The sequence below is a fragment of the Melozone crissalis genome, unplaced genomic scaffold, assembly GCF_028551555.1.
Source record: "Melozone crissalis strain CALT ecotype California unplaced genomic scaffold, PUWL_Pcris_2 ptg000042l_1, whole genome shotgun sequence".
NCBI lineage: Eukaryota > Metazoa > Chordata > Aves > Passeriformes > Passerellidae > Melozone > Melozone crissalis.
The window spans coordinates 5,251,995-5,267,644 of record NW_026535820.1 but is presented as its reverse complement, the minus strand read 5'-3'; the positions used below and the strand labels follow the sequence as shown (position 1 = coordinate 5,267,644).

Here is a 15,650-nt window from a genome sequence, read left to right as displayed (position 1 = left end):
AAGGAGAAATGAAAAATGAAAATTACTGTTATTTTTGAGAGTGCTAGACTTTTTAGCAGGCATATTAAACTGGGAATATAAAGACACGGGTAATGGGAACTCAAATTGCTTCTCCACTGGCAGGCATAGAGGCTGTTTGTTTAACTGTTTTAGCAAAAACCAATTCACCCTCTACCATGAAGACAGTTCATTGATAACATATATAATCTGATTTTTGATTTAACAACTATGATAATATAAGCACAAGAAATGTTGAAACATTAAAGGTATCATGAACAAACTCAATGTGTTTTCCCCTCTACACACTTCCATTCTTTTTTTTTTTCATTCTATACATTGTGGTGATTTATTCTTCATTATGGCATAAATGATAAACAGTCAGATAAGTTATTCTGGGAATTATGGCACTGTTTCAGGTGTCCATTAGAAGGAATGCATTTTATGACAAAAAGTCTGAGTCCTTCTTTTCATTAAAAGCACCTTGCTCACTCTAGATACATGCTCATATTAATATTAGGCATATAAATAGTCTTATTACCTTCAAAGATGCCCCAGCCAGCCCCCACTAATGTTAGCTCAGACATGCATACATAATTTTATTTGCATAGCTCCATTGTCTGAGTTTGACAATATCCTGACATTTGTGCTTACTTTCTTCCTCAAGCAGCATATTGTCTTAGGAACACAACAAATACTTGGCAGACTGGAAAACTGTCATGCTAAAGCCAGGCTGTACCTCCAATCCATATATAGCTGGTACCACAAAGCTGTGCTGCTTTTACCCACACATTCAGAGAATCATGGAATGGTTTGGTTTGGAAGGGATCCTAAAGATCATCCAGTTCCAAGCCCCTGCCATGTGCAGAGAGACCCCTCACTAGAGCAGGTTGCTCAGAGATTGATTCAACCTGATCTTCAACACCTCCAGCAATGGTGCACTCATAACTCCTCAGGACAACCTGTTCCACTGCCTCATCACCCTCACAATGAAGAATTCCTCCCAAATACCTAATCTAAATCTACTCTCTTTCCATTTATTTCTACACATCAGCTCTGATTTTCTTTCCAGGAATGTCACTTGTCCTTTGCTCTTTTACCATTATGTCCATGAAGAGGTGTCCATGGAGATTTCTTCTGTGTCACAAACATCTCCATGTAGTCCTGGATCTACCTTGGGTCAGGAGCCAGGCTGCTGTCACGTCCCCGTGGAGCACAGACTGGCAATGCCAGCCTAAAAGCTCCCCTCCTGCATGTCCATTGCTGAGATGCAGCACACACTTGAACATCTGGGGAGCTGTGCTGTGAACCCAGGCACTAACTTCATCTGAAGGAAGAAAGCTCTGTAAATATAAATTTTCTGGCTCTTGACTCTTTCTAAGATCTCTGGTCTTGGCCTCAGGCAATTGTGTTGGCTCTCCTGAGTCCTCTATGCTTTGTGCCATGCGGACAAGAGTGATCAAAGGTGGGAACTTCTTGCTGCCTGAGTCCCCAGATCAAGGAACCATAGTCCGAGGAGTATAATTTAGGAGATGTCACCTGTGTGGTCCTGCACAAGCTAATGGGGGGAGAGAGAGGCACCCATAATGGGCAATTCACATACGCTTATGGCTGAACCTTCCCCTGGAAGGGCTTTTTACTTCTCTTTGACTGTGTGGGGAGTCCATAGCAGCTACATCCAGTCCTAAACTGGATGCCTTATTTCAGTGGCCAAAATTATGTGGGATGCATCTGGGTCTTTGCTTCTTTTTCTCTCAGCTTTGTTATTGACAAGAGCTTGCCAGTAAATAAGTGTTTGCAAAAATGATCTTGGGCAAATGAGTCATTTTAAAGATGGAAATGAGTCATGTTAAGGTGGGTAGGGTTTTGCATACTGCCTGGAGGGTTTGTCTGAGGGCCATCAGCAGAACAGCAGACTTTGAAACCTTGAGCATGTGGGGGCCTGTTGGTTGGTGTCTTCTTTGTGGATTTGGTCCTTAGTGACAAATAGGAGGTTGTGGGTGAGAAGGGCTTTGGAATACCTGGCCCTTGTTCAGGCACAGGGACAACAGGTGGACTCCTCTGAGTGCCAAACACTTAGGAACCAGAGTTCTGCCTTTAGCTGTAAGAGACAGCCACAAGTTTGGGGAAGGTCACTGCTAACAGGACTTTCATCCTGCTGTGTTTAACCCAGGGCCTGTTTGCAGTCTGTGGTTTGCTGACTGGCTGCTACCTCTGCTGCTGCCTCTGCTGCTGCTTCAACTGCTGCTGTGGAAAGTGCAAACCAAAGGCACCCGAGGGGGAACAGCAGGAGTTCTGTGTGTCTCCAGAAGATTTGGAAGAGCAAATTAAGAACGACATGGAAAGAGGTGTGTATTGTAGGGGCTTACTGTGTGGCAAAGCTGTTCAAAACAACCTTTAAAGCCTGTAGTCCAGATGTTCTGCTCACAATGCTGAGGCTGCTTCCAGACTTCAGTGGAGACGTGCCAATTCACTTTAGCAAAGACCACAACACAGTGAACCTCCCAAATTATGCATTAATGCAAAACCAAACTTATGGCACTTACAACTAAACATCTCCTGTATCTCTTACGAGACACTTACAAAATAAATGTCTTAGGGCTCATTTTAAGAGACAATGTTCACCTTCTAGCCTCCATGCCCACGTTCCTTCATATCCTAGATCCTATATTCCTACATTAGGCTCAGCTGGACTGGTGCCTGTCACATCTGATTGACCTGAATAAGCTGTCATTCAGACTTTAGTTGTGTAAAATTTATCCCTGCTTGTGGTGGATATTGTACCCATTCAAGAGAAGGCTTCAAGAAAAGATGCCAAGTTTCCAACAGTAAGGTTGTGCAGTAACCCAGGAGAGAATGCATGGGAGCTACCATGATCCTGTCCCTCTCCCATACAGCCCCTAAGCTTCTCACTTTCTTCTGCAGTAGCAATTCTACCTTATTCAGGCCTTGGATAAAATCCAGGTGTAAACTAATCCTCTCAAAAATGTCTGTAGTTCCTGGCCCATTTAACTCTCTGGTGTGCTTCATGGTGGAGCAGGCAAGTGCTAACTTAGGGGCAAGAGGGAGAGGGAACTTAGGAGACAGGAACATGGGCCTCTGGCAGCAAAATGACCTCCACAGCAGGTCAGCCTCTTTTTTTGCCTTTGCTGCATTCCCCCAGCTGCACGTTCAGGTTTTTGGCTATGCCAAGGGATGATGGAGGTGATTTCCTAATTTGGCACTAGTATGGGATGCATGCTCTGAACAGAGTCCTGTCCCAGTGTGCCAAAGAGGGGCAGTTTTGTCTTCATATTCAGGGGAAGCAGAAACATCTCAGACTGGATAGATATGTACAGGTGCTCCAGCAATAAGAACCCAAGGTACCAGGGAAGGACTGAAGACACTTTTCAGTTGCAAATGTATATAAACTATGATTAAGATTATGGGTTTTTAATGAGGAAGGACCTAAGTCAGCTCACTCATTTTCTCTTCCATTGTTATAGAAGATCTTATACTGTTATATTCTTATGTTTATTATGCTTAAAATAGCACTGCCAGATTGCAAATGTCATGTTCCCTTAGCAGTAAGAAATTTTTTCCCCCCAACTTTTCACACAAATATACCCTTCCATAAATATGTTACAAAACACTTGTAGTGGTTGAAACAAATGCTATTTTTATAACTGCTATGCCAATGTGTGGTGGTGTTTTTAAACTGATTTTGCCTAGAGGCATATCAAGGTAAACACAGTCAGCTTAAAAATTGATCATACTTAATCAGTCTCTGCAAAGGCAATAAAAACTATTTGTGAAAACTTTATCACCACAATACCTTGAGACAAAACTAATAAACTTTACATTAGGCACCCGAACAGTGTAAATCTAAAGTGGGTCTTGTTCTTCATGAGTCTCTGATACCAAAGCCAAGTCTAAAGTAGAAGCATGGACCTTTGAAGAATCAGAATGCTTAATTTCTGCCTGTTTTCTTAAATTGTTTGTTTTTAATTTGGTTTATATTCATTTTAATTCTCCCTAAAAATCCAGAACAAAATTCCCCAGTGCTCTTTCCTTCTGGCACAGGTACCAGAAGGTATTGGTATGCTTTAATTTTAGGCCCCCTTGACATCCCTTTACTCCCACCAAGTCCCACTGAGACCAAATTAAAAATTAATTTTAAATGCTTAGCAAAGTACTAGTCTGAAAAAATAACATAATATGGAATTTCATGTTTTAAGTATTTGGAAAACATTATTAAATACATAGGTAGGGTCTGAAGGAAACTAGATTTTTTATACCTTTCCTACCCTCTTCTTCAGTCTGGCTACATTGTCCTCCTAATCAAAACCAGCAAGCCTCAGTAAAGCAGAATTCTCTTTATTTTAAAAGAGATCAACATATAAGGAATAAAATAAAAGCTTTATGACAAAGAGTAACATGAGCATCTTTCCTGCAGCTGAAAGGAAAACAGGCTATGCATTTAGGAAAAAAAAAAAGAATGACAACCAGATCAAAGTGTGCTTCCTCCCTTCCTTCTTCCCTTGTCATCCCAACTTCAGGCATACTGGCCAGAAAGACACAGTTGACTTTTAGAATAGCAAAGACTATGCTTTTTTGAATGTTGAGCCATAGAAATTAATACTCATGCCTTCCTTTAGGTAAATAATAGAAATTTTCCTGTATGCAATTCAGAAACAAACTGTGTGATTCAGAATCACTTGTGCAGCAGATTTAATTTTGGAAGAGGAGATTCTATTAGGATCCAAGTTCTTTGCATGCCCTCTGAGCACAGAATGAGCATTCCAGCCAGTAATTAATTTCTCTGCTTCCTGCTGTCCCCAGCATCAACAGTATTGCTAACCAGAACTTCTCACTGAGGTCAAATGTAGATTTTTCAAGCTAAAGCCCTACTAAAAACTATCCAAATATTTTTAATCAGCCATTGTTTTTCTGAGGAATGCATCATTGATAAAGCATCAAAATTCCTGATGCTACAAAGCTCTGAGACTGAGCCCTTAGCAGCTGTGCTCAGTGGGAGCTCCCTGCTGCTGGCTGCACTGCCCAAAGGAGTTGAGATTTAGACCTCAACTAAAATGTCAAACTGCCATGTCAAGCTGGCATGACTATAATAATTTTTCAGGGCCTCACAACTCTCAATAACAAAATATGGTTTTACACAGTTGATTTCATTCATCAAACTAACATACCATAAACCATAATTATTATTGAAAAAGAAAGAGGTGTGAGGCCAAAGATTCAGCGATCCATTCCCTAAAATGTAAGAGCAAAGTGAGTTGCCACTGAAATCAACATAATCATGCCAAAGGCTTCAATTCTGTTGATTTGCTATTTCTCTAGAAAAAGAGAATTTCTAGGGGCATTTATATTCCCCTAGAAAAAGGGTTAAGTCAAATAAATGTCACTAGATCTAGTGCTCAGATAGTTCAAGGTCTCCCTTGAGAGCCTCATTTTACAGCATGTATTTCCGGGGTAAGATGACCATCAGAACTAAAGGAAATTAGGGGCTTGCAAGATCTGGCACATACTTAGCTTACAAGGATTTCTCCTCATAATTATTGATTTGAACCAGAAGACACTGACCTAATACAGAGCAGAAAACCAAAAATTAAATGTTATGTTTGGGCTATGACATTTTAAAGATGACATTTTTTGGTGTTTCAGACCAAACATGACATTAGAAAGGTGCAAAATAAGGTAATCTGTGGTATCCTGCCATGATGTTACAGGTAACCTGTCAAAATGCACTGGCAGAGGGAAGTATCACTCGCTTGCCTGCAGCACAGACACGTGCAACACTTCAACACTTTCCCACACACATGGGGCAGGTTGACAGATTTTGCTTCCACTGAAGTTGATGGTAAAATTTTTGTTAACTTTTGTGTTCCCGGAGGAGGTGACATCGGAATTTGGATTGCCTTTGTACTTCAGGCTGTAATGATGCACTCAAAGCAGTTTGGCAGGTCTGTTCTCTCCTGTTCGGTTATCGTTGTAAGAACAAAGCAAGGCATTTCTAGACCAACTTTTATTTTACAGAAAATGAATTCTGGGAGAGAAAAAAAAGGACAAGAATAAAAGAACCTGAGTAGAAAAAAATACTTTCCCAACTCAGAAGCAAAAAGTTTTTATCACTTCATTGTCTCCTCCACACTCCATATGATACAAATGTAGGCGAACAGTGAGCAGGAGCTATCTATAGAAGGCAGTTTAAACTGTGAATTCTGCCTCACCTCCATTCTGCAGCTTGCCATTAGCAGACTATATTTGTACAGTTTATTATTCTATGGGTCCCTGTTCTGCTAAAAAACCCTATAATAAGTCTTAGAAGGGTGCAAGCAGCAAAATGCTTGGTGAGGGTGTCAGCTAAGAGCTGTCTGCAGATCAGCTGGAGGCAACGCGACAGATTTGCAGTGGGTCCTGCTCTCCTGTTGCACACCTGGGTATCACAGCAAAATGAACTGCTAATCTCTGCCCTCCATCAACAATCTTCCCGAAAATGAACAACTTGGAGGCAGAAGTGGGCGGGAGAGAATGCTGCTCAGAAATCTAGAAAACACACAGCAACTTAAAAATGGATGGAAAAAAATGGAACTGCCAAACTAATATGAGCCTGAGCTGAGCTCAAAGCATTAATTACTCATATACTTTTAGAAGTTATGAAACACGTCTGTCTTTGACCTTGTGTCTAAATATGGAATTGCCCATACAGAGAAGCTGCTTGGCATTTAATCATTCTTGCCTTTCACCTTGACAGAGTCAAAGTTGTTCTACCCCCACTGAGTGGAAGCCGTATGGCATGCAATTAGATTCCTGCTCTGGGTTAAGTTACTCCTGTACATTACATCTTTTGCCCATGATTCATCCCATCAACTGTCATGTAAACAGAAGGAAATGTCAGATGAGATTTTTTTCCCTGAACAGTTGGTCATTTGGCAAAAAAAGTCATAATTTGTATTCGATTACTGTGAAGACTCTGTTAGTATCAGGATATAGACAGTCCAAAGTTTTCATACATGAAACATTTCACTAAGATGGCTGAACTTGTAAAAGTCAGTCTCTGAGACTTGAGTACTTCCCTCCCTCCAAAAAACATGTGGGTTGGAAAGAGGCCCAGAAGAAGCTGGCTTACTGCACTTACTAAACCTTGTTCTTTATCAGATGGAACACAGTAGCCATCAAGGAACTCTGTAAAGACTTCACTTCTACTTTCCTCCACTCTACAACAAATGAATTTTTATAGATATATTGGAAAAGCAAACACAAAATTGCACGGTGTGAGAAAGTACACAGCAGTACGGATTTATAGAGTGATAATATGAAGTTTTGGCAGTTCCAAATTCATTAATATAGTAATTCCCAGAGTCCTTTTGCATATACATTACATAAGACTTCAAATTCAATTTAACATTTTTATTTAACTAGCTGGCTTTCAGGATAGATATGATTTCTCTCCTCTCAAGTGTATTACTATTACTGCTCACGTATTTTTTCCTTTTAACTCTCCTCCTTCTTTACTGTTAACTCTGCCTTCTTCAAGACTCATTTCTGTCCCATTTTCACAAACACTATCAAGGTTAGTGCTCGCTGACTCACAACAGCTCTGATTATATTCTGCCATTTGTAGGAACAAGCACTTGCTATTAGAACAGGCAGGAACCTTTAGCCTGCAAGCTCTGCAAAGCACCAGGCAGAGCAAATGTCCAGTCTAACAGCAAGAGCAACACCCAGAAATCTGCCATTGTATGAGGACTAGGAGAAAGAGCATTTGTAGGCTTGGTGTGGGCAATGTCACCTTGTTGGTACCCACACAGCTGTCTGTGAAACCAAATTAAGCTATAACCAGAAGAGCAAATGAAATGTTGTGGTGCTAACAAGAAATCTGACTTTGGTAGCAAGTGAAGGGTTCTTAAAGTAATCTTTGTATTCCTCTCCAATTTAGATGGAGAAACTCCTATTACGCTTCAGCCGACTAACGTCACTGAGAAGACACAACTGATTGGGGACAGCCACCGGAGCTACCACACTGAGTCCTAGGGCAGGCCAGGGACCTGCTGGGCTTCTCACTGACTCTCACAGTGAGAAAAACATAAGTCCTGCAGCCTGTGTTCATAGTTTTTAAGCTAATAAAAAGTAACATGAGAGTAATTTCCTACCAAGGCAGAATCTTGCTCTATGCTACTTCCGACAGGTCGATACCTGCACGGTGTATGGAGATACCCACGGCCTGTACAGAGCATGCTGGTCTCTCACAGCTTCAGATTGTCTTTCCCTCTAATAATATTCCCTTTGAGATAGCTGGTCTTCTCCCTGCCTGCATCTGTAGTTTCACCTCCCAGACACAGTCCTGAGTCCCTTTATGGACACACTGGCTGTACCTCCCTGCCCCAGGAACCTTCCCTGGATGCAGCAGTTTTGCTGGATGGGAAACATTCCTTTGAGGGAGCCCCAGAAGTGCTCTTTAGCAGGTCTCAGAGAGAAAGTTGTTAGCAAGACAGATGAGGCTGTCCTTCCCAGAGAAGAAGTGCTCTTTGGAGGGCAGCTAGTGGCTTGCTGGGACCCAGCTCTGGTAATTATAAATCCTGAACCAAGACAAAGTGCTAGGAGATTTTTCTGATGGTTGTTACAGTGCAGGCCACTCCAAATCCAGGAGCCTCATCCAGAACCACACATAGGCTCTGTTGTCTTCCCCAGCAAAAGCTGCAAACCCACGAGACAAACCCTGGGCTGTCCCGGAGCCTCTCTCCTCCTCCCAGGGGCCTGTGGCAAAGCTCCTCCTTTTGGTTCCCAGCCAACAGCGTTCTGCCAGCTGGCTCCCTGCGCAGTGCCCTTGGCTTGTGGCCCTGCTGCCCTGCTGGCACTGGGCTGGGAGCCACCACGCCAGCACAGGCACTGGGGCTGTGGGAGCACCAAGGACTTGGCAGGGAAACAAGCAGCAAAGGAGTGACCGTCCTCCTCAGCAGCTCATTGGGGTAAGACTGAAACCTCCCTTCTGCACCAGGCACAGGGGCTTTAAGAGCACATGGCATGATTTTAAATAAAGAGGCAGGAATAAGGTGTGTGTTCAGGTGCACCACTGCACAAATGAGTGGACATACATGTGCCCATGGCTAAAGGGAGCATGAAGAACTTAGGCCACTAATTTGTAAGAGCTAAAGGAATACCTCTTAAATCTTAAGCTTAGCACTTCACTGATTTGACATAGTAGTTTAAGCCTGAGGCAGAAGAATTTCTTCTTATTGATCATTTTACATCAATCCTTGTCAGTTTTGTGTATTTGCTGGTTTTGCATGCTGTGGTCTAAAGGGGGGGTCACAATGTTCCACTAAATTATACAGACTTGTGAATATATAACAAGCTGAAACTGTTGTTCCCTTGCTTAAAATTGGATCCCGCAGTTGTGAAACATTATTATCTTCCTTCTATTCTCGCCTTTGACATCAAATGTCATTCAGCTAAATGTATTGGGAAAAGAATGCGTTTTATAGAACCAGCTGTAAGTCCAAAGTCAAGACATACTACTTTCAGTGTTTCTTTATAAGTTCCATAGCACAAGGATATTTTCAAGACCATTACTTCCTGTTCAAGTTACATATCTGTTCTCTGGATGCAGGTACTGGCGACAGCCAACATGCACATTGCCTTCACAAATGGCCCTGGTTTTCTGCTTCAGAAAACAGGGAAGATGCTGACATGGCCAGAGTGCACAGGCACTCACTTCCCTCCTACCCACAGGCTCCTCTTTGCCTTCAGTTGCAATGGTTTTGGAAACCACTCGTGTGTACATAATTCCAGACCACCATCCTACCTGCCAACTGAGGATGTGCCCATCCAACCCAGCGGTGCCAGGAGAGGAGGCAGGTGCCACCATCCTGCCCCTGAGGAGACATGACCCCAGAGGCTTGTCTTTCCAGTGGCAGCCGAGTGCTGCACATCTTCCCATCAGGGGGATGGATCAGACAGCACTGGGGTGCTGTGAGATGGGCAGAGCCCAGAGACTGGCACTCCTCTTTTGCCTTTCTCCCCTTTCCAGGGTGTTTGTTCTGGCGTAGGATGTTATCCCCAATGAAGGAATAGGGAGAGCACATAGTACATAACAAATCTGCAGGTGAAGTAATTTGCTAAGTTTCACTGTCTGGTTGAGAAATTTCGTGTGAAAATGTCTAAATGTTACCTAGTGACTATTTCCAGCAGAGAGCCGAAAGAGGCACTGGGACAAAAGTCCGGTGTAAAGCTATGTTTTATACGTGGAATCCTTTCCCATGTGAAATCCATCCTACTTTTTCCGTGGAAGTCATTGGGAATTGCACCCTTGATTTCAACAACAGCTACAGAGCAGGCCTAAAGCCAGGGAGGAAGAAGTAAATCCCATAATAGCAAAAGCAATTGGGGAATTTTTTCACATGCAGCACCTCTGATGGGTCTATAGGGCCAGAGCCAAAGTTCACCAAAACCAAGGAAATTTTCTCCATGGTCTTGAGATGTACCGCAAGTCACGTGGTTCTTATTTACACTTTCTAAATGAGAGCCTTTTCTTGGGAAAGATTTATGGCTGGATCTCACAGTGTGAAGCAAAGATGGACAAGCTGCTGCATGTTTTACAGACACAGGGTTCTGTACAGAAGAGCCGCAACACATTAGTTAGCATGTCAGTTAGCAAAAAATCTTAGAAGAAACCAGTGACCACGCCTCTGAGGGGGTTGTCCAGGACCTGCAGCTTGAAGATCTGAGTGTCTGAACTCATGGTTTAATTTCAAATGGGTAACTTACTTTTTAAAGTAACAGAGCATTTGTGTCTCTCACTGATGTGAAGATCAGTATTCTGAGGGCACGTGGAGATAGAATGATAAAGGATTTCAGGACTTAGCTCTTCAATGTGATTTTACTCCTTTGTTTGCTTTTCAGAAAAGTTCCTAACATGAACACATGCTAGCATTATCTGCTTTTGTGTACAGTTCAGTTGCACACCCAGAAATCTTCTCAAAATGTACAGATTCTCAATTTTTTTCTCTGTTTCGCAACATTTATTTATATGTAAACTTCCATGTATTCAAATCTACCTTGGCTGTCAATCATTCTGACTAATAAAAGTTGTATGTATGAATTGTAGCACTCCCTTTACCTTGCCACACCACCAACAATTTCATTCCAGTAAGAGCTAGAGAAGCTGTTGAGACAGCTGGCCCAAGTTATGGCTTTGCTCCCTGGCAAGTGTCAAATGGCAGCTCAGGGTTTCCCCGAAGAGGAACTAATTCTTGGATTGCAGCAGATGTGCTCGCCCATGCAAAGCAGACAGATCCATGGCCTCACATTTTAAATTCTTTACTTAATGCAGAATGCTTGTAAGAGAAATCATCAGTGTGACAAAGTGATGTGACACAGTAGTTTCACTGGAATCAGCATCTCTAAGGAACAATTTCCCCCAGCAAAAGGTGTGTGCAGAGGGGGGAACCATGGTGCTGCTGAGGACAGCAGCAGACACCCTGAGGCATCCAGCAGCACACTCTGCATCTGTTCAAGAGCCAGCACAGAGTGCCAGAATATCTGGGCATGGTACAAGACAGGAATATTTGTCACTAGGTTGGTATCCAGCCTCCGTGACCACAGAAGCCGAAGCATTTGAAAAATGGACAAGGGGCAGCTGTTTTGGCTGTATGTATCCCCAGAGATCTGTTCCTTTGTGTGCTTAGATATTATCACATACCCAGATTCACTCAAAACACCAAACAGAAGAGGCAGCATAGACAATTTAGGTGCACCACCATGTAACTAGTTATTTAGGCAGTTTGTGCACTTTTACTCCCCACAACAAGTTTGTGGGATAAGCCACAATGCTTAATACAAAAAGCTTCAAACATAATTGCATGTCAGTTAGTTTGATTGCCTACCTTGTATAAGAATGAATACCAATATGATTTCAGTCAAAAAGAATTATATCTCTGCCTCTTTGTAGAATAAAATCACTAAAAAGAATCGAAGAATGCTAAACTGAGAGCAGTTAAAATTATTGACTTTTTTCCTATGTTATAATTTCCTGTAGAAAAGAGTGTGCTGTTATGAACCAGGGAGAAAGACCACAGATGACCATAACCCCCTTCCTTCCCTCCACAAACTGAAGTCAGCTCCCTCATCACATCTGGCTTCTCCTTTCACTTTGAGATATGAATAGGTAGAGGGTTTTGTACAAGAGGGCTCAGTCCTTCATGCCAGTTTCACCCATCCCAGGTTGGGAAGGCAGTAAGACAAGACAACTTGTAGGTGTGGTAGCTGACACCTATAATAGATAGACCCAGTAAGGACACACAATTTTCAGCTAAGGGAGAGAGTCTGTACATGCTAATCTTAGAATGGGTTGGGTAGGAAAGGGCCTTAAATATCATTCAGCTCCAACCCCCCGGCCATGGGCAGGGATGTGTCCTGTCCAGCCTAGACTTGAACACTTCAGTTGGCTGGATAAGAAAATGTGTTCATTTTGTGGCAGCATGTACAGATACAGCCTTATGCTATAAAAACAGTGTCTAGACATTTGGAAGAGAGGAGACTTGGAAAAATGACCTTCAGAATTTCAACATCCTAATTAACTGCGATGAGGCAAAGGGATCTCAGCCGGTATCCTCCTGCACTGACTTGCTTTGAGGCACGTTGGAGTATGAGCACACATGTCGTTTTCCTTTGGAAATTCAGGAGTGTTGGCAGTCCTGCATTAGGCCCAGCATTCTCTGCTTCCGCAGGAACAGTCGCTCCTGAGAGTGAGACACAGCGCACAGGCTCGGTTTACGATGCGGCTGGAACTCTTCTAGAAAAGCAATTATCTGCAAAAGGCTAAAGAGACAATCGCTAAAGAGGATCTTTGGATGGAAGGGAGAAAAAAAGATTAATGTCTCCTTCGAGCCGGAATCGAACCAGCGACCTAAGGATTCCCGTGGGGCGTAACCGCTACAGTCCTCCGCTCTACCAGCTGAGCTATCGAAGGGACCTGCCAGTCACTCCGCCGCTGCGCAGGAAGACCGCAGCCGGCCCGCCCCGCGCATGCGCAGCACGCAGCGTCTTCTGGCGGGCCCTATGGCCGGTCGCGGGGCAGGGCGGGAACGCCGGGAGCGCCCTCTGTCAGAAGGGCCGGGCAGGCCCCGGGCCGTGAGGGGTGCCCGAGGATGCGAGGGGCACGCGGCGCCCCTGCTCTCGGCTATACATAACGGTGGGGAACGGTAGAACATGCGTGGGGCCAGTGGCGCAATGGATAACGCGTCTGACTACGGATCAGAAGATTGTAGGTTCGACTCCTGCCTGGCTCGCATTGTTTTTTCTTCTTAGCCGTGATCGCGCGTTGAGGGGGCCATGGTTTTCCTTCTGATCTCATCATCCTAGCTTCTTAGATTTCTCTTTTCTTTTTCTCATCTGATCTCATCATCCTGACTTCGTCAGGAATGGAAGGGACAGGACAAGGAGCAACAGGTGCAAAATGAGAGGGGAAATTTAGATTAGAGATCAGGAAGAAATTCTTTGCTGTCAGGCTGGTGAGGCACTGCAGCAGGTTTCCCAGGGAGGCTGTGGGGCTCCCAGCTCTGGCAGTGTTCAGGATCAGGATCAAGGCCTGATAAAGCCTGAACAAGGCAAGTGTGTCCTGGTGGGAGGTGTCTCTGTCCCTGACAGGGACAAATTATCCGTAAGGTCCCTTCCAACCCTTAAAATTCTCTGATTTAACCCCATTTGTCTGCCTGGTAGTGCGGTGTTTTCCAAAGCAAAACACCACTGTAGGCTTAAATTTTTCAAATTTTTTTTTTCAAATTACCCTGATTAACACACCATTACATTACATGGGGGAGAAACCTGGCTCTGGGAGAGGAGCAGAGCAGTGTACTCCACATTGGCCTGACATTCTGTGGTTACTGCCACAGGTGACATCAAGGAAAACAACCAGGAGGTCTCTGGAGGCAGCAAGCAACCCTGCTGTGATTAGGAATGTTGTTTACATTCTAATTATCCCTTAGTCTTCAGAAGTGCAAGAAGATCCGTGTTGTGCAGTTGCATGAAAAGTGATTTTGCAACAAAACCCAAACGTTTTTCATTTACATAAAGGCTATGCAGTGTATGAAGAGCTTGCAAGCAGGAGAGGCAAGGAAGGCATTCCCAGTGTTTAGACTGAAGAGCACACCATAACTTCAGAGTAGCCAGTTTTCAAATAACAGAATGGTTTGTGTTGAAAGGGACCTTTAAAGGTCACTTACTTCCAACCTTCCACAATGAGAAGGGGCACTGGCTATCTTCAACTCAATCAGGTTGCTCACAGCCCCCGACCTTGGATGTTTTCAGGGAGGGGACATTAGCCACCTTTCCAGGCAACCTCTTCCAGTGTTTTCGTGAAACCCACTGTAAAAAAATTTTTCCTTCTATCCAGTCTGAGCCCACCCTCTTTCAGTTCAAAGCCATTACCCCTTGTCCTGTTACATGCCCATGGAAAAAGTCCCTTCCAGCTCTGCTGGAACCCCTTTAGGTACTGGAAGGTGGTCTGAGGTCTCCTGGGAGCCATCTCCAGGCTGAACGACCAAAATTCTCTCAGCCTGACTTCACAGGAGAGTTGCTTCTACCCTCTGATCACTTGGTGTCCCTCCTCTGGACTCGCTCCATGTCTTTCCTGTGCTGAATCCCACAGAACTGGACAAAGCAGCGTGTGGATTCACACGTCCAAGAAGAAGTGGTTCACAGGAATATGCATAAATAACTGTGGTAGCTCATGAGTGCTGCCAACACCTGGAAGTGATGTGTGTGTGTTGCTGTGAAGGGCCCTGCTTTTGCTTCTCGACGCACGGCTGTGCAAAAAACCACACGGGCCAGGCAGAGTCCAACCTCCACTCTCCACATTCGTAGTTAGAAGCGGAGAGTTCGTGGCGCCATTACGCCATTAGCTGACTCCCTGCCCCGGCTCCGGCCGCTGCCCAGTCACCGAACCCCCTTCCCGCCTCTCGCCGCCGTGAGGGCCGAGGCTGCCGGGAGCATGCGCAGAACTGTGCGCGGGGCGGGGCTGGGCGGTGGCTTGTGCGGCCGCTGGGGGGCGGCGGCCATGTCCCTTCGATAGCTCAGCTGGTAGAGCGGAGGACTGTAGAGGCCGAGCCCCGCGGGAATCCTTAGGTCGCTGGTTCGATTCCGGCTCGAAGGAGACAGCAAATTTTTTTTTCTGAGACCGGAGCATGGCTTCACTCCCGCTCAGGAAGGCGCTCCTAGAGCCGTTTACAAACACGTGTGATACTCAAGCAATTCGCCTTTTTTTATTCTCTCCTGAGGGGAAGCAAAAAAGAGAAAACATCCAAAGAAATAGCAGCCCTGCAGTAAATACTGATATACGTCTTGCAGCGATGCTTTTGGAAGTGCTTTGTTGTTTGCCATAAAAATATTAGTTATTATTATGTTTGATAAAACTATTATTAATTATTATTTAATGAGATTTAATAAATAATATATTATCATAACCACAGAATTGTTAGGATTGGACGGACCTCTGGAGACCCCCCTGCAGAGGTAGAGTCACCTAGAGCAGTTTACACAGGAATGCATCCACAGGAATGTCTCCAGAGAAGAAGAGTCCATTACCTCCCTCAATAGCCTGTTCCAGTGCTCTGCCACCCTCAGTGTAAGGAAGTTCTCCCTCCTGTTGAGCTGGAATT

At 44.2% G+C, this 15,650-nt stretch overlaps 1 protein-coding gene and 3 non-coding genes across 4 annotated transcripts in view; 3 read left to right on the top strand and 1 right to left on the bottom strand.

Annotated features, from left to right (window-relative positions):
- DNAJC5B (DnaJ heat shock protein family (Hsp40) member C5 beta) overlaps positions 1-8,028 on the top strand; it is a 33,387-nt gene extending 25,359 nt beyond the window's left edge. Inside the window, exons 3-4 of the mRNA XM_054285239.1 lie at positions 2,171-2,345; positions 7,934-8,028. Of these exons, the coding sequence (XP_054141214.1) occupies positions 2,171-2,345; positions 7,934-8,028 (270 nt within the window). The remainder of the gene's footprint in view (positions 1-2,170; positions 2,346-7,933) is intronic.
- A 4,845-nt stretch (positions 8,029-12,873) lies between these two features.
- TRNAY-GUA (transfer RNA tyrosine (anticodon GUA)) lies at positions 12,874-12,964 on the bottom strand. The gene is given in 2 exon segments: positions 12,874-12,909; positions 12,928-12,964. It is a non-coding gene; the product is annotated as a tRNA-Tyr (tRNA).
- Positions 12,965-13,210: 246 nt separating this feature from the next.
- Positions 13,211-13,283, top strand: TRNAR-ACG (transfer RNA arginine (anticodon ACG)). The gene has a single exon. It is a non-coding gene; the product is annotated as a tRNA-Arg (tRNA).
- A 1,771-nt stretch (positions 13,284-15,054) lies between these two features.
- Positions 15,055-15,145, top strand: TRNAY-GUA (transfer RNA tyrosine (anticodon GUA)). Its single transcript is given in 2 exon segments — positions 15,055-15,091; positions 15,110-15,145. It is a non-coding gene; the product is annotated as a tRNA-Tyr (tRNA).
- The last annotated feature ends 505 nt before the right edge of the window (positions 15,146-15,650 follow it).